This window comes from Gopherus flavomarginatus, chromosome 14, assembly GCF_025201925.1.
Source record: "Gopherus flavomarginatus isolate rGopFla2 chromosome 14, rGopFla2.mat.asm, whole genome shotgun sequence".
Classification (NCBI taxonomy): domain Eukaryota; kingdom Metazoa; phylum Chordata; order Testudines; family Testudinidae; genus Gopherus; species Gopherus flavomarginatus.
This window is the reverse complement of record NC_066630.1, coordinates 37,629,385-37,653,209: the sequence shown is the minus strand read 5'-3', so window position 1 is coordinate 37,653,209 and position 23,825 is coordinate 37,629,385. Positions and strand designations below refer to the sequence as shown.

The 23,825-nt window shown below is 46.0% G+C and overlaps 1 protein-coding gene across 5 annotated transcripts in view; it reads left to right on the top strand.

Annotated features, from left to right (window-relative positions):
* Nucleotides 1–1,071: 1,071 nt before the first annotated feature.
* KIFC3 (kinesin family member C3) overlaps nt 1,072–23,825 on the top strand; it is a 60,841-nt gene continuing 38,087 nt past the window's right edge. For 4 of the 5 annotated variants that reach the window (XM_050922961.1, XM_050922960.1, XM_050922957.1 and 1 more), the window contains exons 1-2: nt 1,072–1,139; nt 23,503–23,620. In XM_050922961.1, coding sequence (XP_050778918.1) covers nt 23,539–23,620 — 82 coding nt within the window. In that variant the 5' untranslated portion in view covers nt 1,072–1,139; nt 23,503–23,538. Of the gene's footprint in view, nt 1,140–19,948; nt 20,015–23,502; nt 23,621–23,825 lie in introns of those variants that run through there. The other variant, XM_050922958.1, reaches the window with a different exon arrangement.

Below are 23,825 nucleotides of genomic sequence, written 5' to 3'. Positions count from 1 at the left end.
ATTCCTGAAAGCAGGATTTCTTTTTAAGGGTAATTTGTTGCTTCTGGATATTCCTCTATTGAAGTCATAATCCTCTCTTGGTACATCATGACCATTGTTTATCTTAGCTGATGAGGGGATCAACTAATTGCAGTGTCACAAATGGGATTCTGACTTCAGGTGGGGAATAAGCAGCAGGAGAAGAGGAGTCCTTGAAAACAAACTGAACTTGACTGTCTTCATGCAAGTGTGTTACGGCAGATGAAGAGTGGCAAGGGACAGGAAAAAAACAGTATTGTATTTAAACAGATGTGTGACAAAACATAAGCTTTTGAACGTTCTTATAGATTAGCAATACCTTTTTACTGTACTTATGAAGTGTGCTTTGAGGAGCCGCTGATTACTTCCTGTGTATAACCTTTTATATCACTTCCAAAACGAAACAAAAAATCCAGCCATTAACTCTTTTAGTACTTCTAGATATACAGTACAGCACACATCTGTAGCTAAGGCACTTGAGAGACCTGATTCACTGTTGGTGCTGGGGAAGCATTGTCAGACACAGAAAACTGCAGTGCTCCATCCCTGAAGGCGCTTTCTAGCACATCACTGAAAGACTTTAAGGATAATTTTCCATGACTAGTAGAGAGGAGACTGCATGAATTGCTGTTCAAGAAAGAGTGGTCTTTTCAGGCTGGTGTCTATTGATGAAAATGTCTTGAATTCAATTAACCTAGTGATCAGTCTGCCCCCTCAGAGGACAGGGTTCTTTCAAGTCAGAATTAGACTATGTCACCATGGTATTACGAGACAGGCTTACGCTTGTCAGAGATATCTTGCTCTCATTGTTAACCTTTTTTCTAGGAGTGCTTTATAAGCAGAATCCCTCTGGTTCATTCCATGAAACATTAATGACCTATTGGATGAACTGTGTGTTCTTCCTCGGGGCAATATCTGGTTTCGTGGTTCCTAGGCAGCCATCAGAAACAGCAGAAAGCTGGGACTATGCTGTACAGGCGTGTCTGAGACTTTGTTTAGCAGGGGTGAGAGGAAATGGACATTGTGTAGTGCACAAATATGCAGCATTAAGGCTAATCACTGGCAATATTCAAGAGATCCTCTTTGAAAGGGGAGTTTGAAAAATTTGACAAGAGTAAAAGGTAGGTCACTTAACAGAAGCAGAGACAATGAGTTGAGTGGTATCAGCTTTGGCACGAAAACAGCTTTGTGCTACAGTTCTTGTCTATCTGTGGGGTTATATTCTGTATGACAAATGTTGTAAAAATGACACAGAGTATAGATGGAGTATGGCTGTGATTCTTTCCTCTCTCCTTGGCCTTAAGTCTGTTTCATACTAAACAAAAATGAAAAAGGTTTCAGAGTGGTAGCTGTGTTAGTCTATATTAGCAAAAACAACAAGTCCTTGTGGCATGTTAGAGACTAACAAATTTATTTGGGCATAAGCTTTCATGAGCTAAAACCCGCTTCATCGGATGCATGGAGTGGAACATACTATAGGGAGGTATAACTACACAGCACTTGAAAAGATGGGAGTTGCCTTACCAAATTGGGGGTCAGTGCTAATGAGCCAATTCAATTTAAGTTAGAAGTGGGCTATTCTCAACAGGTGACAAGAAGGAGTGGAAATCGCTTTTGTAGTGTTAATGAGGCCAATGTAAACAAGGTGGCCCACTTCAAACAATTGACAAGAAGGTGTGAGTATTTAGCACTGGGAAATTAGTTTTGTAAAAACAACAAGGAGTGCTTGTGGCACCTTAGAGACTAACAAATTGATTTAGTTTGTGTAGTGACTCATCCACTTCCAGTCTCTATTTAGGCTAATTTGATGGTGTCCAGTTTGCAAAATTGAAAAAGTTTATGAAATACTATCCATGGTGTGTGGTTATTTTGGGCTTTTTTGTGTGTCATTTGCCTCGATTGGATAGAGGGATAATTCCATATGGGAGACCTAGGCAACTACATTGGCCCAGTATGGTCTAATGCCTCGCTTACAGAAATTAAAGTACAGAGACTTGCTTTTTCTAAGACTGTTTTGGGAGTTTAGTGTTTTTTGTGCATGATAGTGACAGATTCATGGTCGGAAACTGAGGTGTCCCCACTGATTGCATTGGGGTTGTGATGGTTTAGTCTTCTACATGGTACATTACAAATGGACAGTCTCTGAGCCAGATCCTCTGTTATGTTATGGCTGCATTGTCACTCTGGTGGTACAAAGCGGCCTGAAAGCCAACTCACTTAACTGGCCCGTTGAAGATTCCTCACGTCTAGGAGAATCCTCGAGTGGCATAGAGCTGCAGTAATAGCAGCTCCATGCTCCCCTTGATACTGGTTTTTGGTATGGGGACATGGTCATGGGAAAGGGGTATGATCCAAGCATCTCTACGTTCCAGTGATCCCCATCTGCTGGAATGCTTCCTTGGGGCTATGAGCAGCCATCATAAACTACCAGAGTCCCAAAGCTATGCTGATTAATACAGTGGACTGGACTGGACTTTGATCCATTGGCCATCTGGATACGGGTATGCAAAAGTGGTTAGGTTACTTTTATAACACTCCCCTCCATGTCCTGAGCTATGTTGAATGCAAGTTGGCCATATCTCAGGATCTGGGCCTCTGGGTTTGTGCATTTTAAAATGAGTACAAATGCCTCACAAGAAGCTTAATCTTTGTAACGAGCTTTGATATCCTTGGATAAAAGATATTGTGGAAATGCAGAGAATTTATTATTATTTTATTAATCAATTTATATAGGATTTGGCAAATCATATCTCAGCTGCTCCCAGAAACCTCCTCACAGTTCAAGGTTCCTGTGCTGCAGTAACATTGTAATAATGAGCTAGGCTATAACGAAATGGTCTCTAGAGACACATTCTCATACAATTGATCTTTCTAGTGGGGGGGGGGGTTTCAACAAGGAGAGTCTAGCTACATAAGAGACTTAAGTTCTGCTCCCGTCTGCATTTCTGGATTAGTGATTTATTTTATTTTATTTTATTTTATTTTTGCATCAGGTTGCTTGTGTGGAGGGGAAGGGAGGGAGTTAAATTTTAGCCAGGATTTTGTAGTTCTCTGCCCAGAGGTTTTACAGATGTAGGTTAAATATTTGCTTGGGGCAGGATGCACAGCTAATCCAAAAGGCACCAATCACAGATATGTTTTGATTGTTGTAGCTTCACTTAGTCCATTGCACTCCACTGGGCAAGTAAAATATGAATGCACTTGCCTGACTTAACAGCTAATTTATTTCTCCATATTTGAGAGGTCGCTGAGCATTTCTGCTTAATGAAAGAGAGTCTCACAACATTGAGCAAGCGTCTCTCATGCAGTTTTGCCAATGCTTATCAATTCTGAGCCCCAACATTCCAGCTAATGAAGTTAAGGGATTTTCCTGAGCAGACAGCCACAACTGTGATGATTTTGTGATATGAAAAACGATCTACTAAAGAGATCATTGAAACTTACCAGACTAGTGTATTCATTAAATTACATTTGAATCCAGAGGTAAACGAACATTTATTAACCACAGCATACCTGTCAAGTACTCCTTTTTCCTCTTCCACTCCAAACATTCGTGTGTCACTGCTTTGCTTCCGTGTGGGAAAATGTGAATTTGAGGATTTCTTGACATGGAATTAGCTGGGGTCACTGTGCAACCTTCAACTCACTGCAGTGTATATTGCCGTCCGGAAATCATATCTGATGGAACTGGTACTAGGGAGTTCGGTTTGCCCCTTAAACACCACCAGTACTTACCCTAGCCCTGCTCACTGGGGGACAGATCTTGAAATCATTTCCCACGTTTTACTCAGGCCTTACTCAGGCAAGCTCTCATGCAGTACAGTGAAAGTTTGTCTGAGTAAAAACGGAGTAAAGACTTCAGAATATGGCTCCATGTGATTATCATTATGGTACTGGTGGACTCTTTGTCGTGTTATCGATGGAGTGTGTATGACTTAGTGTACAGTGCATTCTGTGAATAGACTAATGTAATTTAGCATAGAAATTGCTTGATAGTCATCCAGGTGTTTTTAATTATTAACTTCCAGCTGATGATAGTGCACTTGGTACCTCATGGCCATGTTTGGAAAGCACTGATTCCAGTAAGTCCTGTGATAAGGTGTTATTTTGCTTGTGTTTCTCTGTGATATCATGCAAACTGATATCTCGACAAGCACTTTTTAACCATGTAGCCAGCTGGAGAGAGAGGCCAGGGACCAGGCAGGTGCCATCTTGTTTTTGGAAGAGTTGTGGTTAGTAACACGAGTAGGTCTGTTTTCCTTTCTCATTTAGAATCATATATGCATTACAAGCTCTGCCTTTTCTCTTGTTTGTAAGGAAAATTATCTTAGCACTAAAGCCTAAACTAATCTCTTTGGAGGTCCTTTTTTGACTACTTTGTCTTGCTGGATGTGTTGTCGTGTGCATTTGACCACCGATCATGTAAGTGGCCAGGTACTATATGTAGAACTTTTATCCCATAGGGCAATTGCTGATACTCCTTGCCTCAGAATTTGGCCGCACCGCAGACACCTTGCTCTGTTTGCCATCATCGCACTCATAAAAGCTCCTACCCAAACACTTCTGTGAACAAAACCCAGTCACCTAAAAGTTCATAGTAAAGAACAAAAAACAAAAACAAAAAAGGAAATAAACATGGCTGGATCTGATCAAGCTCTGAATCTAATTCAGCCAATGTGCTCATGAATAATTTTTTCTACTCTTCACCTAGTTTTCCTACTAATCAGTACTTTCCCCGACCCAGTCAATGAATCCTTCTGTTCCCCCCAAATCAATTAACACTGCTCCTAATCAGTTAGTTAATTCTGCCCCTCCTCCCCTGGCTTTTTTCTAGGGCTTTTCTGCTGTGTCTCTATCACGCTCTAGGAGCACCAGAGACCTGTGTGCTCCCAACTCCTCTTGCTTCTGAGAGCCCTGCTCCTTGCTTGCCAGCTTGTACTCAGAAAGCTCAGCTCAGTGGTCACTCTGATCCCCTGCCTCTCCCCTTCCTTCTCTGAAAACAGTAGCAGCAAAGGGACTTCTCCTAGCCTGTGAAAAATCTAGTGTGTCAGAGGCCACTTTTATCCTTCTCCAGTTTCCTGGGAAAGGTGTTCAAAATGGTATGGTATGTTTAGTTTAAGCTCTGCAGCACTAGTTAGCAAAACATTATCTCCCAAGTTCAGACAACATCTCAAAATTGACTCTTCCAAGAGATGTGCTCCTATGCCTCTCAGGGCAAACACAGCATATAACACTCTAAAAGGGTTAGCTTTCAATTTCTCGGCCCCACCTCCAGCAACTATCACCTCTGATTCTTCCAACTTGGAATGGGGAGCCCATTTCAACAACTTAACTATTTGCCATAATTGGAACTATTTGGAGAAGAAGCTACAATCAACAGACTAGAACTGAGGGCAGTTTGCTGAGCTCTCAGGTCCTGTTCTCTGGAAGTACAATACGTCCTGATAAATTCTAGGACACAATCGACTTGCAAGTGCTATGATCTCAAGTGGAAAAGATTTTGAGTTTGGGCATCCGTTAACAACATCATCCCAATGTCAGCTTCAATCCAGTCTATACTTGAATACTTGCCTCACTTGAAACTTTCCAGTCACTTCTAATCACCTCTGAAAGTTCATTTAGCAGCCATATCTACTGACAACATGCTACTGTACTTACTCGTGACAGAATAAGGAGATTTATGGAAGGTTTAGTGAACTACTATCTATGAGTCAAAGTCCAACTCCATCATGGGACCTTAACCTAGTCAACACTTATGAAGCCACCTGTAGAGGGGTTCGGCTGGGGGTTGTCCCTCTCTAGGGCGGCTGGGAGCCAGGCCGCCTCACTCTGGGGAGCTGGGGCATTAGCCTGGTGAGACAGTAAACAGTTAAGTGCTCAGGCCCTCTGTCAGAGGCTATGCAATGAGTCCAATACCAAGCCCAGGCCCTGGGTCAGGGCAGGGCAGCAAACAAATGGTTCAGGGCTCAGGCCCTCAGGAAGGGGCTGACCAAATAGTCCAATAGCAAAACCCAGGCTCCTGGTCCTGGGGTCAGGGCAAGCAGGAGATGCCACCCGTGAGTGGGGTGGCAGGGGGGATGTAGGCCCACCCACTCCACTGCGTCCCAGCCTGGGGTCCTGACAGCGGCAGGCGACCTGCTGCTGTGTCAGTGGGGATCCTGGCCGCAACACACTGACATCAACTCGGGGTGCCATAGCCAGACTAGAGTCAGCTGCCCCCAGGCTACTTCCAACCTCCTCCTCTGGCAGAACTTGCGTCTGGTCAGTGTCCTCCATGGGATCTAGCACCATAGGCTCCTCGGGGTACTCAGCGAGTGGTAAGCTGGGCAGCTCCTCTGGGTCACTTCTCACAGGTAGGCTTACTGGCTTCTCCGGCATCTGGTCGGCGTCCGGCCTCAACGGGTATGGCCAGTCCTCGGGGCGGTCACAGGCGGCAGGAGTCTCCCCAGTGGGAGGTAGGGCACCAGTGTCTGGCCTCTCTGGTGGCCAGCCAGCTTCTGAGCCCTGGAGTTGGGCTTTTATACTTCCTGTCCTGCGCTTTGACCTCTGGGGGGCGGGTACAGGCTCCAGTGGCTCCGCCCACTTTGGCACCCAGAGAGGCTTGTCCCTCTCTGAGGCGGCTGGGAGCCAGGCCGCCTCACTACACCACCCTCTGAGCTGTTGAATGAGTGTTTGCTGTTTCACCTATCAATCAAAACAGCCTTCATTATAGACGTAACATCTGTCAGAAAAGCAAGTGAACTTCAAACTCCCATGGCTAATCCACCCTTCACAAAGGGGTTCTCTGTAACCACCCAAAATTCTTACCCAAGGTGATAATTGATTTCCATCTCAAGCAAACAAGCAATCTGCTGGAATTCTTCCCCAGACCTCACGCTCATTTGGACAAAGTAACTCCACATGCTAGATGCTAAAACGAGTTTCTGGGATTCAAGAGTTTAGAAAGTCACCAAATCTTTGTATTTCTTACACACAAAATAGTAAAAGGCAGGCGATTACTCACAGAGATAGCCTTTGTGAAGTATGGCTAGGCCTTGAAGAAAGTCACAAATGAGCCTCTGCCCCTTTCCAGACAGGGATAAGATCACATTCCATGAGGGCGGAGCTAGACTCTGGGGCATGCATTTGCCATATTCCCACTGTAGAAATTTGCAGAGCTGCAACGTGGTGCTCTGTTCATACATTTACAGAACACTATACACCAAGTCTAGCATCCCAGGTGGATGCTCAGTTTGGCAGAGCTGTCCTTCATTCCTTGTTTAATTAGGACTCCACATCTCACCTTCCTAAGGCTATGTCTACACTGGCAGAGTTACAGCGCCGCTCAGAGAGTGCTGAAGGGAAACCGCAGTTGTGCGTTCACGCTGTCAGCTGCCTGCGCAATAGCGTGTTCGCACTTGCGATACTTGCAGTGGTATTTGGAGCAGTGCACTCTGGACAGCTATGCCACAGAGCATCTCTTCCTCTTCTGCCGCTAAGAGTTATGGGAAGGTGAAGGGGGCTACGGGGCATCCTGGGTCCTGTCCCCATGCCCCGTGATGCATTGCTTCACATCCCAGCAATCCCTGTGTGCAGCGGGGTGGTGATTACCCGCTCCAGCCCTGAAAGGGTAGAAGCCAGCCCTAGGAGAGGGCTTGGGGCTAAGAGAAAAAGCCTAAGCTGGTTGGGGAAGGAGCTACACCTGAGCCATGCCCCAATCAGAGCAGCTGGGCCTTATAAGAAGGCCAGGGCAGCCAGAAGCTGAGCAGAGTCTCTTCTCTAGCTGTGAAGGGAGACTGGCCTGGCTGCAGGGGAATAAGAGGGTACCTGGGAGTAAAGCAGGGCTGGGGAAGAGTTAGAGGAGCAGGGGAGCTCCAGGCTGGCAACTTCCCAGGTTGCAGGGCCTAGTCCCAGGCCAGGCCCATGGAGGTACTGGGTGGTAGAAGAAGGCAGCAGGTCAACCCCCCTTGCCCATGATGAGTGGCTTTTATACTGCAGTCTGCCCCAGTGAGTGGGCTAGGTGAGAACTGGCAGTAGCCTAGACTAAGGCAAGGTGCGGGTAGTGGGTGGGGGTTCCCTGGGGAAGGGAGACCCACAGAGATTGTTGGGGTATTGCCAGGGGGCAGCACCTCAGAGAACACGGGCACCGAGGTCCGGTGGGGACATGGGGCCCAGTGGTGGCGGATCACTGGCCTACAGAGGGCGCTCCAGGCTGGAAATTGAGCTAATTCCCTGAGACCGCAGGGGTGAGTCCACACACACTGTGCTTCCATCTACATCTGGTGCCATCTTTCAATGATTTGTGTATTGCGCTTCCTGCCTCTTCGGTCTGCAGGAACAGATCCCACACAGCTGACCAATATGCTGCTCGGTCTCACTAACACGTCATGAGTGGCAGTGGAGTTATTCCTTAAACTGCAAAGGCAAGAGCAGTTCGACATCGATCTCACCATGTGTAGCAGCTATGACATGAGATTGCTTGTGGCACTCACGGAGGTGCTGACCACAGTGGAACGCCTCTTTTGGGCTCAGGAAACAAGCACTGAGTGGTGGGATCACATCATCATGGACATCTAGGATGACGAGTAGTAGCTGCAGAACTTTTGGACGAGGAAAGCCACATTCATGGGACTGTGCGATGAGCTCACCCCAGCTCTGTGGCACAAGGACACGAGAATGAGAGATGCCCTGTCACTGGAGAAGCACGTGGTGATTGCACTGTGGAAGCTGGCTACTCCAGACTGCTACCAATCGGTCGCTGACCAGTTCAGAATGGCAAAGTCGACCATTGGACTCCTGTTGATGGAAGCGTGCAGGGCCATTAATGGTATCCTGCTCCAAAAGACCGTGGCTCTCGACAACGTGTGTGACATTGTGGATGGTTTGCCCCAAATGGGCTTTCCTAACTGTGGAGGGGTGATAGATGGCACACATATTCCAATTCTGGCACCAGACCACCTAGCCATCAAGTACATTAATTGGAAGGGGTATTTCTCAACGGTTCTCCAGGCGTTTGCAGATCTCCATGGGCGTTTCACGGACATTAACGCAGGTTGGTCTGGAAAGGTGAATGACGCACGCCTCTTTCAGAAAACTGGCCTGTTCAGGAAGCTGCAAGCCAGGACTTTCTTCCCACACCAGAAGATCACCGTAGGGGAAGTCAAAATGCCCATTGTGATCCTGGGAGACCCTGCCTATGCTTTAATGCCGTCGCATACACGGGGCACCTTGACAGGACCAAGGAGTGGTTCAACAACAGGCTTAGCAAGTTCAGAATGACTGTTGAATGTGCTTTTGGCCGTTTAAAGGCCCACTGACACTGCCTATATGGGAGACTGGACCTGGCCAATGACAATATTCCTATGCTTATAGCCGCATGCTGTACAGTCCATAATATTTGTGAAAGGAAGGGTGAAAGCTTCACTCAGGATCAGACCACTGAGGCTCAGTGCTTGTAGGCTGAATTTGAACAGCCAGAGACCAGGGCTATTAGAGGGGCGCAGCACAGGATCAGGGATGCCTTGAGGCAGCAATTTGAAGCTGAAAGCCACTAATATGTGTTGCTACGCTCAGGAGTGCAGTGCTTGTGATGCTAGGAGGTGATTGTGATTGGTGCAGACGCTGCACAAGAAGGTTTAAGAAAATTGCCTGTTGCTTTGCAGGGCTCTGTTTGCTTTCAGTTAATGGAATAAAGATTGCTTTCAAACCAAAACAATTATTTGATTAAAAAACAACAACCCGAGGAAAGAGAGAAACAAAAAAACACATCAGCACCGAGGGGGATGGGGGAAGGGAGGGTCCCAAGAGGAGGTCGGGTCCTGGGACGGTTAAAGATTTGTGTCCATCCAGGTAGCATATCCAGCCTTCTCCTTTGGACTACAGTGCAGCGGGTACTGTACTTCAGCAGGGATAAACTTCAGATGGACGGGTGTTGAGTGCAGTGAGTACTGGGACTCCACAGGACTGGACTGTGATGGGGCAGGAGTGGAATGCAGCGGGTACAGACTGGAGCCAGGAGGTTGATAAGAGTGGGTTGGCAGTGTCTGGGGGGCGCATGGGAAAGTGTTTTGCAACAGCGGCTGCAGGGGAGGGCGGGTGTGGAGCTGCTCAGTTTGCAGTGCTCGTAGCACCTGGACCGTGTCCACTTGGCACTCCATAATGTTTAAGAGCCGCTCTGTGGCTTCATTCTGGCACGCCACGTTCTCCTTTCAATCCCTCTTCTTGCTGTCCCATCACTCCTTCAATTCTTGTTTCTTGGCTGCAGAGTGCATCATAACCTCACGCAGAAAGTCCTCTTTAGTTCTTCGTGCCACTTTCTAATTCTGCGCAGCCATTCAGTCGGCGAGAAGGTCGTATCTGTGAAGCCAAAATGCAACATTTTACAGAAGCAGGATTGTTTGCAATATACAGACCACTGATTTAAAACACAGCCAGTACTCACACGCCTGTCACTGACTGGCTGACCCCAGGCAAGCACACATGAGCCACAAGACCCCCCAACATAGTGAGTAGCTGCAGGGGCAGGGGAAATCTCTCTTCCCAGACCCTGTTGTACGCTGGGCATGTGGCTCTTGGGGAGAGCCAGCACTGTGCTGGGGGGCCTGACAATCATTCCTGTCCCCACACTTTTCACAGGCTGTGTACATTATGGTAGATCTCTGGCTGCTGAGGGTGAGCAGAGAATCAAAGGATGGTCTTCTCCAAGCCTGTGGCTTCTGCCCTGGCACCTGTGCAGCACCAGAGCGGTGGTTTGCCTTCTGCAGCTCCTTCACTTTGACCCTGCACTGCAGTGTGTCCCGGTCATGGCCTCTTTCTGTCATGCATTGTGAAATTTGTCCATAGGTATCATAATCCCTATGGCTGGAGCACAGCTGGGATTGGACATCCTCCTCTCCCCAAATGCTGATGAGGTCCAGCAGCTCAGCATTGCTCCAAGAGGAGGATCACCTGGTGCGTGGAGCAGGAATGGCCACCTGGAAAGATGCACTGAGACCACTGCACGCGTCACGGAGCAAACAGGAAGGGGACTTTCTCAAGGAATTTAAGGGGTTGGGCTAACGGTTGGTCACTAGAGGGCAAGGCAAAGTAGAGTTCAAACTGATGACCAGAGAGGCGAGAACAGGCATTGTGGGACACCCCCTGGAGGCCAATCACAGCGCTATAATCGACCAGGGTGTCTATACTGGCACCACGGTGCTGTAGCCCTGGCACAGAAAGCTCTACGCCTTTCTTCAGGGTGGTTTTTTTACAGTGCTGCAACTGAGCAGTTTCTGCACACTGAGTGGCTTGGCAGTGTGTGCACCTTGGGAGTTACAGCACTCAAAGCTGCTTTAATGCACAGAAATTTGCTAGTGTAGATGAGGCCTTAGTTTGATAAGCAGTAATGTGCCATGTGTCAACTATCTCATGAGCAGGAATGGGTAGAGGCTTCTGGATGAAGTAAAGGTTATTCACCTTTAACTATGGTCTCTGAACATTCACACTTCCCACCCACCTTCCCTTGGAATCCTTGGAATGCTAATTACAACCTTAAACCTGAGGAGGCGGTGGAAGGAAGTGAGGCAGATGGAAACCTCTTTTATAGCCTCACCCTCAGAATGTTGAGGACCTGTGAAGGGAGGGACTGGGGGGGGGGTGCAAGAGGACTCTGGTGGGCACTGTCACAAAATGTTCTACTGTCAGAGCTGCACTTCTGCCACTTCCCAGGAGTCTGAATGTGCAGGGTTCATCTCCGTTACTGATGAGTAACCTTCATTTGCTAAGCCGATGTCATGATTTTGGGGGACCCGACTCAGGATTGAATACTTGTGGGTGACAATACTGAATACACCCCCATGCATAAAGATATTTATGCCAAACTAATGTTAACTTCAGGGTTTCTCACATTTATTTTTTTTAAATTGGGAAATTCCCACCCAAACCTTTGTTACTTTAGAGTTATAACTGAAGTCACTGATATAACCCTTATATTACAATGCATACCTACAGCATACCATTAAAAAACCAAAGTGTTCAAAAGACAGGAAATGAGTAGTTAAGGTAATTTACATAAATATTCTACTACCTTTACAGTTTATAAATTAAGTTAATGACACTGTAGCATTACAGTTGTTGTTGGAATGCGTAAGGTAAATTTTCACGTCATTATTATTAGCATTAAACCAATGAATGAACTGCACAGATAATAGAATATTTATGTAAATTACCCATTACTGATTATTTCCTGTCTTTTAAAATCTAACGTTAATGCTGTGTCTATGTATGCTGCAGAAGAGTTATATATTAATTACTTCAGCAACTTTAATTTGCTGAGCAAAATTTTTATGTGGGTTTATTATTCTTTGCTGTAGCCCGAGGAATTATTTTAAAGTCTTTCTCTATTAAGGGCCTGAGCCAAAGCCCATTGAAGTTAAACTCTAAATAAACCCTGCTGTCCTCCAAGTATGACCCCAGTCCAACAAAGCACTTAAGCATGTATGTAATTTTAAGCACAAGTAGTCCATTTAAAGTCAATGGGATTAGTTGCGTGCTTAACACTATACATATGCTTAAGTGCTGTGCTGAATCAAGGCCCACACACTCACATGGGGTGAGGGCTGTGATTTTGAAATGGAAGTGAAATTCCGAAGAAGAAAAATGGGAGGTACCTGTTCCTAGAAGTTCAAGATATGTCGTCTCGGGTGTCTTCTGTTGCATTTTCTGGTCCACTAAAGCAGGTGACATCTGCAGTTTAGAGGCAGCAGCAGCAGCTGTGAGCATTTGTGGTTGATATGGTTTAATGTTCTCTGCCAAAACGTCATTTGCTGTTTGCAAGCTAGAAATATTTCAAGAGGGCGATATCAGAAGAACAAGCTGCGTTCAGAGGTGTCTTTTCTTCACAGCAAGGAGACAGAGTAATTAGCAGCACAATCTCCCACTTGTACTTTTAGAGTGGGCAGCTGGTGTGAACAGGGCTGAAGCAGCAGGTGTGAATAGGTGATGAGGTTCACAAGACCCATTAAACAACGCAGAAGCTCACAGTTATTTTCTCTTCACTTGTCTTACAGATTCTTTATTTCTCTTTCCCCACTCTCCATGAAGCATGCGAGTGGTACAAAATGAGATGGAACAAACACCTCATTCTGGAGTCTTGGTTTCTGTACTTAGTACCACTAATACACACACCTTCGAGATGAGGGTGGGAGTATCTATTAGGGAGAGTATGATCATGGAAGCAGAGCTGAATGGACACAGAGATTGAATTCCCCATACTATCCCCAAACAAAATCTGAGATATATTGTGATTTATTATTGCAAGGTGGAAGGGAAAGGAAGAAACTCAGAAAATTCTCTGATACATGAAGCAAAGGTATCAATTTCTACTGGACTGACAGTGCTTCCTCTCTCAAACAATACGAGAAGACTAATAATAATGCTTCGCACTCATAGGGTCTTCTAGCTGCAGATCACTATACTCTACAAATATTGGGATGAAATTCATTGCAGTGAGGGGGCCAGCACAAAACCCTATGTCCTCAAAATAGGGCTAAAGTGGTGCAATAGCGTGTTCTGCTGTCCCTTTGCACAAGCATGAATGTCACCTCGTTAATGAATTAAACCGGTCAATACTCTTGTGCGGTTGGCCAGTATTATATTCCCATTTTGCAGAAGGGGAAATTGACCGACAAAGCAGTCAAGTGACTTGTACACAGTTGCACAGAAAGTCAGTGGCAGAACTGAAATATCCTGGCTCCTAACTCTTTGCTCTAATGGCAAGACCCTCCTTGGTGTGAAGGAAGGCTCTTGTTCCAGATAAGGGAACCCAGAGGAATTGTGAAAAGATGGATGTGATGTGATCATGTTTCAGCATCAGTTTTTTGTATGCATGCTGCAGCCTGGACACCTAGGACTTTGGTGAGGATGAGTGTGGTTTTGCCCTTCTGTTCTTGCCAGTGAGTCTACATATTGCAAGTCTGAGGCTTGCAGCAGTGAACAATCAAAATTATGGCCACATTTGGGTGAGTAGTGCAGTGACGGCTGTGTATTTATGCTTTGCTGTGGGCAGTATCCAGTGTTGCTAACCAGTCTCAAACATTCAAATATCATGAGTCAGCCCCTCCCAAAATAACAAGTGTCTTAAAAATTGAGGGTTTTTTGTTTTTCTTTTTTCTTTTTTCTTTTTAAATGAAGTTCTTTTATTTCCTTTCTGATATTTGAGTCTTCTGCGTGCAGTTTTGTCACAACACATCTTCATGCTTTTCTTCACAACCCTGAGGACCAGAAGTATATTTTTTTGGATGAAAGCTGAGCTCTTCATGTAATCACTTGATAAGATTATGGAGGGGATGGGATGAGGCAATAGCCTAATTTTGGCAATTAATTGATCTTTGATTATTAGCAGGTAAATATGCCCAATGCTCTGTGATGGGATGTTAAATGGGGTGCGATCTGAGTTACTACAGAGAATTCTTTTGTGGATGCTGGCTGGTGAGTCTTGCCCACATGCTCAGGGTTTAGCTGATCGCCATATTTGGGGTCGAGAAGGAATTTTCCTCCAGGGCAGATTGGCAGAGGCCCTGGAAGTTTTTCGCCTTCCTCTGCAGCATGGGGCATGGGTCACTTGCTGGAGGATTCTCTGCACTTTGAGATCTTTAAATCACGATTTGAGGACTTCATTAACTCAGGCATAGGTTAGGGGTTTGTTACAGGACTGAGTGGGTGAGATTCTGTGGCCTGCATTGTGCAGGAGGTAAGAATAGATTATCATAATTGTCCCTTCTGACCTTAAAGTCTATGAGTCTCCAAAGCCGAGGCTCTAAGTAAAACATCCAATATCATAAGAATCGGCAACACAGGTATCTGCTCAGGTCATGGAGGAGGGAAGAGACTGGAGAAGGACATAGAGGAAGATGAAGTTTATTTTTATACCCTGCATGCTTCTCACAAGCTAATCCCCTACCAAATCTTTTAATTACCAAGTACTTGGTTGCACGCAGCCATGTGGGCGCTGTGTCTGCATTCCATTCATTTTTAGCTTCACAGAAGACAAACATATTTTTGTCCAATGAACGTGGGAGCTTCTGTGTCCTGCCTTTCCCCATTCCTTCCCCCACACACCTTCTTTCCCAACAAGTAACAGGAAGTGCCAGGACTTTGTCAGCACTTTTGATAGCCAAACCCTTTCACATTCACCTGAACCTTAACATTTATTTTTTAGATTTGTCTAAGGCAAGGCTGGGAAAGTGAATTGGGCAGGGTGGATACCTGATCTCCAGCAAACAGCCCACAGCAGGCAACACAGTTTGTGTGGTGCTGACGGAAGAATATCAGTATTGCCAGGACCACTTCTTGGTGGAAAATGAAACATAGGTACAGCTTAACCATTTTCTGGCCTCAAGCAAGAGCTTGGCGAGCAACTCTTTGTTTCTGCTGCCAAGGGGATTGGTCTGAGTAGGAACTGGGATTGAGGCTAGCAATGCTGAGGTAACACTGAGCCGCCAGAAGCATATGACCTCCATCAGTCACTTGGTGCTGCCTCTCCTTAAGGCCAATTCTGATGAGAGCCAGGTCACCTTTGTGCTGATGGGTAGGGTTCTGGGGCCCAGTTCATCATTGCCTTTGTGTAACTAAGCTGTCTTAAAGCAACTGCAGGGCTAGTGTATGGGCTCATGGAGAGTATCCCCAGCATAGCAGCCCCCACTCCAGGCTCAGAGCCAGCTCTGCACAGTCTATCCCAAAGCACGGGCTGCGTTCCAGGGCAGTGGAGGAGAGATGGAGGACATAAGCGGCATGTTGAGGTGAGAATGAACTGCCCCTCCAGCAATTCTGTGCCTTTGTATAGCCCCACTGGGGCCACTGCGGCAGAGACAACCCTCCTCCAGGAGCTGCGCTGCCCCCAGAAGCCATTGTACAAGCTGCTTTGCCTCTGTCCCTGCACTGGAGAGAAATCTGTCCGCTGGTGTTCAGTGGAAGGACTGTGTGTCTTTTCCTCTCTCCTCCTTGGTGTCTTTTCCCACTTATGTCTACAGCATCTCCCAATTGCTGAAGTAAAAACACTCCTCTAAGGCCAAGTGTATACTACAAATTTTTGTTGGTATAGCTGTGTTGAGCAGCTGACATAATAACGGTGCTAACAAAAGTGCCTAGTGTAGACACAGTTATACCAGCAAAACTTGGGGGTGGGGCTGGAATAAGGTACAAAAGTGCAGTTTTGAAGGTGTAAGCTGCGTGCACACTAGGAGCATTTCCAGTATAATATACTGGTATAGCAAAGCCTTCTGAGTATGGACTTCACATAAGTAGTTCAGTTTTTTTACTGAGCTACCAGTGATCAGTACCTGAGTTCTAATTGGGATGTAGGACATAGGACTGGAAGGGACAAGTCTAGTCTCCTTCTAGCGCTATAAGAAAGAAACTATTTTTAAAGTCTAAGTCACGTTTTTTATGCATCTCTCACAACTAAATGTAGAACTAGTAATTTGTCATTCCTGTAATTTGTGGAAACGGGAAGGACGAGCATGTGGCTAAAGCACAGTCTTGGGAGTCAGGCTATTCGGGTTCTATTCTCGGCCCTCCTGTAAACTTTGTGTGACCTTGAGTGAATCACTTCCCCTTTCTATGCCTTAGTTTCCCTCTCTATAGCTACAAATTGGGCATTCCTCTTGCTTCGTTCAAGTTTGCAAAGTGCTTTGAGAATCTCAGATTGAAGGTGCTAGAGGTGTGCAAAGTTATGTTGCTTATCAGGTCATTTGTCAAGTAAAACAAACGTTATTAAATAAATTCCTTCCCGTTTTCCTTTCCCGTGTAGGCCACGTCTACAGTTACAAGCTTGCAGCAGCACAGCTGTACTCATACAGGTGTGCTCCTGTAAGATGGCTCGTGCAGCTGCGTTATGGTGATGGGCAAGAGCTGTCCTGTTGATATAACAAAACCAGTGCAAGGAGCAGTGAGAATGTCTCTTGCCGACAAAGCGCTGCGCACACGAGTGCTTATGCTGGCAAAATTTATGTCGCTCAGAGGTGTGTTTTTTCACAACCGAGTGCCAAAAGTTTTGTCGACATAAATGCCACCATAGACATGGCCTAACTAATTTAAGATCATGAAACGTGTGTGGAGGAGAGGAAATATCTAATTTGTACTGTTTACTTTTAGCATTTCACTCATCTTAAGACTAGTGGGTCGCAAACTTTTTTACTGGCGATCCATTTCGCATCGCAAGCCCCTGAGTGCGACCCCACCCCCCAATAAATTAACCACATTTTTTAATATATATAACACCATTATAAATGCTGGAGGCAAGCAAGTTTGGGGTGGAGGTTGACAGCTTGCGACCCCCATGTAATGACCTTGCAACCCCCAGTTTGAGAACCCCTGTCTTAGACAATTAAAATGGAGTAGACAGGGCTGTAAAACATAACTGTTTTTTGGACTTTAGGGGAGGAAGGGGTGTGAAAGAGACTGAGGTTTGTACGGAGGCACTGAGTTTTGTGGGAGCTCTGTCATGGGTCTAGTTTTGGGGTGAGCTGATGATGGGTTTAGCTTTTAGTTCCAACTGATTTGATTTTGGAATTTATGTCAAAGGCACTTGGAGTGGTAGGTAGATGCCTATTATTTTATAAAGCACAATTATAAATTGAAGAATAATCCAGCTTTCTAGCTGCTACACAAGTACAAGGTTCTTGTGTTTGGGTTTCCAACAACACAGGGGAATGTTTGAATTAAAAAACACAGATACACTCTTTTTTTTTATTTTAAAAAATAATAAGCATGAAGATCTTTCCATGCAGGTGCTCAGATGCAGGCCACACAACTATCCGGATAGCCTGATATGTATTGATTAGGGCTGTTAATTAATCACAGTTAATTCACATGATTAACTCAAAAAAATTAACTGCCATTAAAAAAAATTAATTGCAATTAATCGCACGGTTAAACAATAGAATACCAATTGAAATTTATAAAATATTTTGGATGTTTTTCTATATTTTCATATATATTGTATTCTATGTTGTAACTGAACTCAAAGTGTATATTTTTGATTATAAATATTTGCACTGTAAAAATGATAAACAAAAGAAATAGTATTTTTCAATTCACCTCATACAAGTACTGTAGTGCAATCTCTGTCATGAAAATGTGACTTACAAATGTAGATTGTTTTTGTTACATAACTGCACTTAAGAACAAAAAAGTGTAAAACTTCAGAGGCTACAAGTCCACTCAGTCCTACTTCTTGTTCAGCCAATCACTAAGAGACAAACAAGTTTGTTTACTTTTACAGAAGATAGTGAGAAACAGGCATTTGCTTGGCATTTTTGTAGCTGGCATTGCAAGGTATATATGTGCCAGATATGCTAAACAGAGTTTTAAAAGAGCAACACTCTGATGTAGAAACTACAGAACCCGAACCACCAAAAAAGAAAAACAACCTTCTGCTGGTGGCATCTGACTCAGATGATGAAAATGAACATGCATTGGTTGTACTGCTTTGGATTGTTATTGAGCAGAACCCATCATCAGCATGGACCCATGTCCCCTGCAATGGCGGTTGAAGCATGAAGGGGCATATGAATCTTTAGTGCATCTGTCACGTAAATATTCTTGTGATGCCAGCTACAACAGTGCCATGTGAACGTCTGTTCTCACTTTCAGGTGCCACTGTAAACAAGAAGCGGGCAGCATTATCTCCTGCAAAGGTAAACAAACTTGTTTTTCTGAGAGATTGGCTGAACAAGAAGTAGGACTGAGTGGACTTGCAGCCTCTAAAATTTTACATTGCTTATTTTTAATGCAGTTTTTTGGTACCTAATTCTACATTTGTAAGTTCAACTTTCATGATAAAGCAATTGCACTATAGGACTTATATTAGGTGAACTGAAAATACATTTTCTTTTGTTTTTATTACAGTGCAAATACTTGCAATCAAAACTAAATATAAATTGAGCACTGTACACTTTGTATTCTGTGTTGAAATTGAAATCAATACATTTGAAAATGTAGAAAACATCCAAAAATATTTAAATAAATGGTGTTCTATTAATTTTTAAGTGCGATTAATCATGATTAATTTTTAATGGCATGATTAATTACGATCATTTTTTTAAAATCTCTGGACAGCCCTAGTATTTATATTATGGTTTATTATTGAAAAATAAACCCTGCATTTGGGAATTACTTGATGGCCACAATGTGTTCGCCTGTAACCCTTTCATCCAGAAAGATCCCTGCATGCTTTACAAACCATGCAGGTTAATCATTTTAACCACCACAGAAATGCATCCACCTCTGAGGTGGAGCAGGGCGGCTCATTTACAGCTCTGGAGAACAGTTTAGGGCAGGCAGCGGGGTTTTTTTCTCCCGAAGAAGGGGCTTGTTGTGACCCCACGGGGGTGCTCTGGCTCTTCCCAGCCAGGCTAGTGAGAGGCTGGCTGCTGCTTTGCAGACTCGGTCCGTGCGCCCCTGGCTGGGGGCACTGCTGTCTGCTGGGGTGGGGGCAATGCAGCCACTGTGCTGGAAAGGACAACAGCCCCTGGGCTCGCGCCTGGCTCCGGGCAGCGGCTGCCAGCCCAGCCCAGCCCGCCGGGGACACTCCTCGGGTGGGTTTTGCTGCCTTCCCCCGCCTCGGCTGCACGTCTACCCCCCTGGCGAGCCTCCCCCGGGGCAGAGGGCTGGAGCCGAGCAGGCTGCGGCGTGGGACCCGCCCGGAGCTCCCCTCCCGCGGGGTCCCGGCCGGGCTCGCGCGCTCGGCCCCCACCCCCCGGCGCGGCCCGCTGCGGAGAAGGAGCCCCGGAGTGCGGCCAGCCGGTTACCATGGCAACCGGCAGCGAGTGGGAGCCAGTCATTTCCTGTGGAAAAGCGCGGGGGGCGGGGGGGGGTGTGCGGGGCGGGGAGTGGGGACGCTCCGCCACTTGCCTGCGGAATCCGGGCTGGCGGCGTGAGGGGTGACAGCGCAGCCCCCTGCCATGGCCCTCCTGCCCCCGGGGGCGGCCAGGCCGGGCAGCGCCGGGCGCCCACCCCGGAGCCGGGCAGCTCCGACCGGGTGAGTCTGGCCTCGGCCCCTCGTGTTCCTGCGTCCGCGGGCCGGGAGGTAGGGGTGTGTGTGTGTCTGTGTGTGTGTGTGTGTGTGTGGATTCCTCTCCTTTGATCCTGTGTGTGTGTGTGTGTGTGTGTGTGTGCGCTTCTGCTTTGATCCTGGCTGCGTGTGTGTTAGTGCCTGTGTCTTCTGTCGGAGCGGTGTGTGTGTGTGTGTGTCTGGACGCTTCTGCTTTGATCCTGGGTGTGTGTGTGTGTGTGTGTGTGTGTGTGCTTCTGCTTTGATCCTGGGTGTGTGTGTTGGTGCCTGTGTGTCTTCTGTCGGAGCGGTGTGTGTGTGTGTGTGTATGCCTCTGCTTTGATCCTGGGTGTGTGTGTGTGTGTGTGTGTGTGTATTCCTCTCCTTTGATCCTCTGTGTGTGTCTGTGTGTGTGCTTCTGCTTTGATCCTGGGTGCGTGTGTTGGTGCCTGTGTGTCTTCTCTCGGAGTGGGGTGTGTGTGTGTCTGTCTCTGGATGCCTCTGCTTTGATCCTGGGTGTGTGTGTGTGTTAGTGCCTGTGTCTTCTGTCGGAGCGGTGTGTGTGTGTGTGTGTGTGTCTGGATGCCTCTGCTTTGATCCTGGGTGTGTGTGTTGGTGCCTGTGTGTCTTCTCTCTTTTTGTCTCTCTGTGTGTGTTTCTCTCCTGGCCCTACCGAAAGGAGCCCGAAGAAGAGCTCCGTTTAGCTGGCAAGCTGGTCCCCTCCATCTGCAGAAGTTGGTCCCATACAAGACATTCCCTCACCTGCCTTGTCTCTCTCAAAGGACTCATTGTCATTGGCGGTGGGGGTGGAGTGGGAGCAAACGCAGCAGTAGGTGGAATGCTCCTGGCACAGCTTTGTGCCTTTTAACCAGGGCTTTGCTTCGGTCGCCCCCTCCCGCTCCCCCAAATCACCTCGATTTCCATCGGTCAGTCTGTATTTCCAGTGACTTGTTTGGCTATCAGTGGCACCTGACATGGTGTGCGCCGGCTGTTGGAATTCTGATTTCTCCCCCAGAGTGTGAGCCTGCTGTTGCATTGCCGTTACGCTTCACCTGCCAAGGCCCAAATGTGTGACAAGAACCATGCATGCGTGTGAGATGCATCAGAAATAGCAGAGCAGGAGGCTTGGAAATACATGGGATTCGTTCCATTAATATGCACAGCATAACGTTTGCGGTAATCTTCGTTTCAAGATTCAGCATTTCCAGGGGTCGGAATAAATGTGCTGTAATAAACAGTGGGATAATGCCAGGGTTCTGATCCTGCAGCTGCCACCGTCTCAATGGACCCCGGTGCCCATTTAGTGGCAGTTAAGCACTGGGGCCTCTGTTAGTGTGGGTTGGGTCACTCTACTAAGTGATGTAATGGTTAATGAGGCAGAGTGGAGAGCTGAAAAAGGGTGTTTTAAGGTTCCATTAATGTTCATGCAACATTTTGAAATCTTTGGATGAAAGGAGCATGACAAGAGCAAAATAGAAAAGATTGTTTTAATTACACCTCTACCCCGATATAACAATGTCCTCGGGAGCCAAAAAATCTTACCGAGTTATGGGTGAAACTGCGTTATATCGAACTTGCTTTGATCTGCTGGAGCACACAGCCCTGCCCTCCCAGAGCGCTGCTTTACCGCGTTATATCTGAATTCGTGTTATGTCGAGTCGCGTTATATCGGGAGAGAGGTGTATTATTTAATCAGCACTTAATGCGCATAGGTGCTTCACTGGGCATAGAAAAGACAGTCCCTGCTCTGAATTGCTTCCAGTCTAAGCATAAACTGATGACAGGGATTTTAAATAAAAATACAGTTTAAAAATAAATGTTTATTTCTCCTCTTCATCTCTAGTTTCTGATCGTGTGCTATTCTCTGTTTCTTTGTTCCTCCATGGCACTGGCTTTCCCTGCATAACTACACTTCTTGTAATGCGGTCTACCCTGGTTCAGAGATTTCTGACCAGAAGCTCTGTGTGCGTATGTGAGATGGTAAGGATCATGTATCCTAGGGTGACCAGACAGGAAGTGTGAAAAATCGGGACGGGGGTTGAGGGTAATAGGCACCTATATAAGACAGTGCCAAATATTGGGACTGTTCCTGTAAAATTGGGACATCTGGTCACTCTATTGTATCCAGTTCTCCTGAGTTTGACTAAACAGATCGAGACAATCCTAGATCACAGAGCTCTCTCCTAATGCCACCTTTCTTCATGCCACTGCCTGGCTGCCAAGCCACAGGTCTTTTTCGGTTGTTTTCAGTTTTGATTCATCTTTAGGGCTGCTTCCTTTTCTCCCCTTCATTATGGCTTTGAGTTTAGAGTAGTCCCCGAGGCAGGGAATATCGCGCTTTCTGACTACTTTACTGATTCAACTGCATGTGCTTGAACCCGTGCTAGGCTCATACTTCCTCTCCAGATGACCCAATGGGATCACTGAGACACAGGGTCATTGAGCCACCACAGTATGAATGAGAGCAGTTTTGTAAAGTTATGAATGATATTTTAGATGTCTAATTGAAACAAACACTGCCAAATCCTTCCTTGTGAGACAGAGGATTTGAAGACTTGCTTATAGTTTAATCTCAAATGAAGGAGTCTCCTTCCAGTTGAGTGAGACGCAGTGGAGTTGGAAGGCGTGGGCATCCAGATGGCACATGCCACTTGGATAGGAGTCTCTCTCTTCCCCAGTCTGCTTCCAGCCTCTCTGGGCTATGGTTCTCATCCTGTGGAGGCCTGATTGTGGGATGAACTAGGTTATGATTTAAGTTATGAAGGTTTAAATCAAATAATTCCACTGAAGTCCTCTGGTGGAAAAACTGGTGCAAGATGAGAATCCAGCTCAACAACTGAACAAAGACCCCAAATATCTTTGCTATTCTTTGTACTGTGGAAACACTTTTGAAGGCCCCAGTCAAGATCACAGCACTGCAATAAGAGTGTGATGCAATAAGAGCGTGATGCATAAGAGAACAGGTAAGAGACGGATGCTTATTTCCTGGCTATTGTACAAGGTGGTCTGCAGACTCATAGGATGACATGATTCCGGCCCTGTAAATGTAAAAGTTATAAAATCAAATGTAGTAGTGGAAGAAGCTAGAAATGATACAGGAATTATTAACCAAAACAACCTGGGTAAAGACCACGCCAAACAACTATGGAAGCTATGGAATGTTGGCAATTAAAATGGAAACATCACAACATGAAGAAGGAAGCAACACAGCTACAATAACATTGTAAACAGGAATTATTAAGTTAATTACAGATACAGTGTGTGTAAACGCCTGCTTTGTATCAGTCAGCATTTCTCATGTGGATAAATTCCCAGTATTCAAATCTGAATCGTTCCAGATGTGTGTGGGAGTAGGAATCAAGATGGGGACATTGCTACTTGCATAGCTTGCTAGAGTGTCTCATCTTGGACCACTAACTTCCTGCAGCTGGAATCGAACCCTTTACTGGAATATCTTTGCTTGTGTTTATTCCCAGGCCCTGAGGTGTCAGTCTGCTTTGGGACCCTATGCCATGATTACATCTCGCAAGACCTGGGATCTGGGACCTACTCCCTCATTGAAAGACCTGTGGAAAAAGGACCTCCCTCTTAACCGTGAGTATTAAGTGATGGCTCATCCCATTCCATGCCCAGCCCACTCATGGTCACACCCTTTCTCACACTACAGCCAGGATAGGCTAGAAAACTAGCGAGCCCGCATTTTTGACATTTCTTTTTAGATGCCAGAGATGAGACTAAAATGGTTTCGGGGGAAGCAATTCTGAAACAGACAAAAGCTGTTAGGTAACTCCAGGGTTCA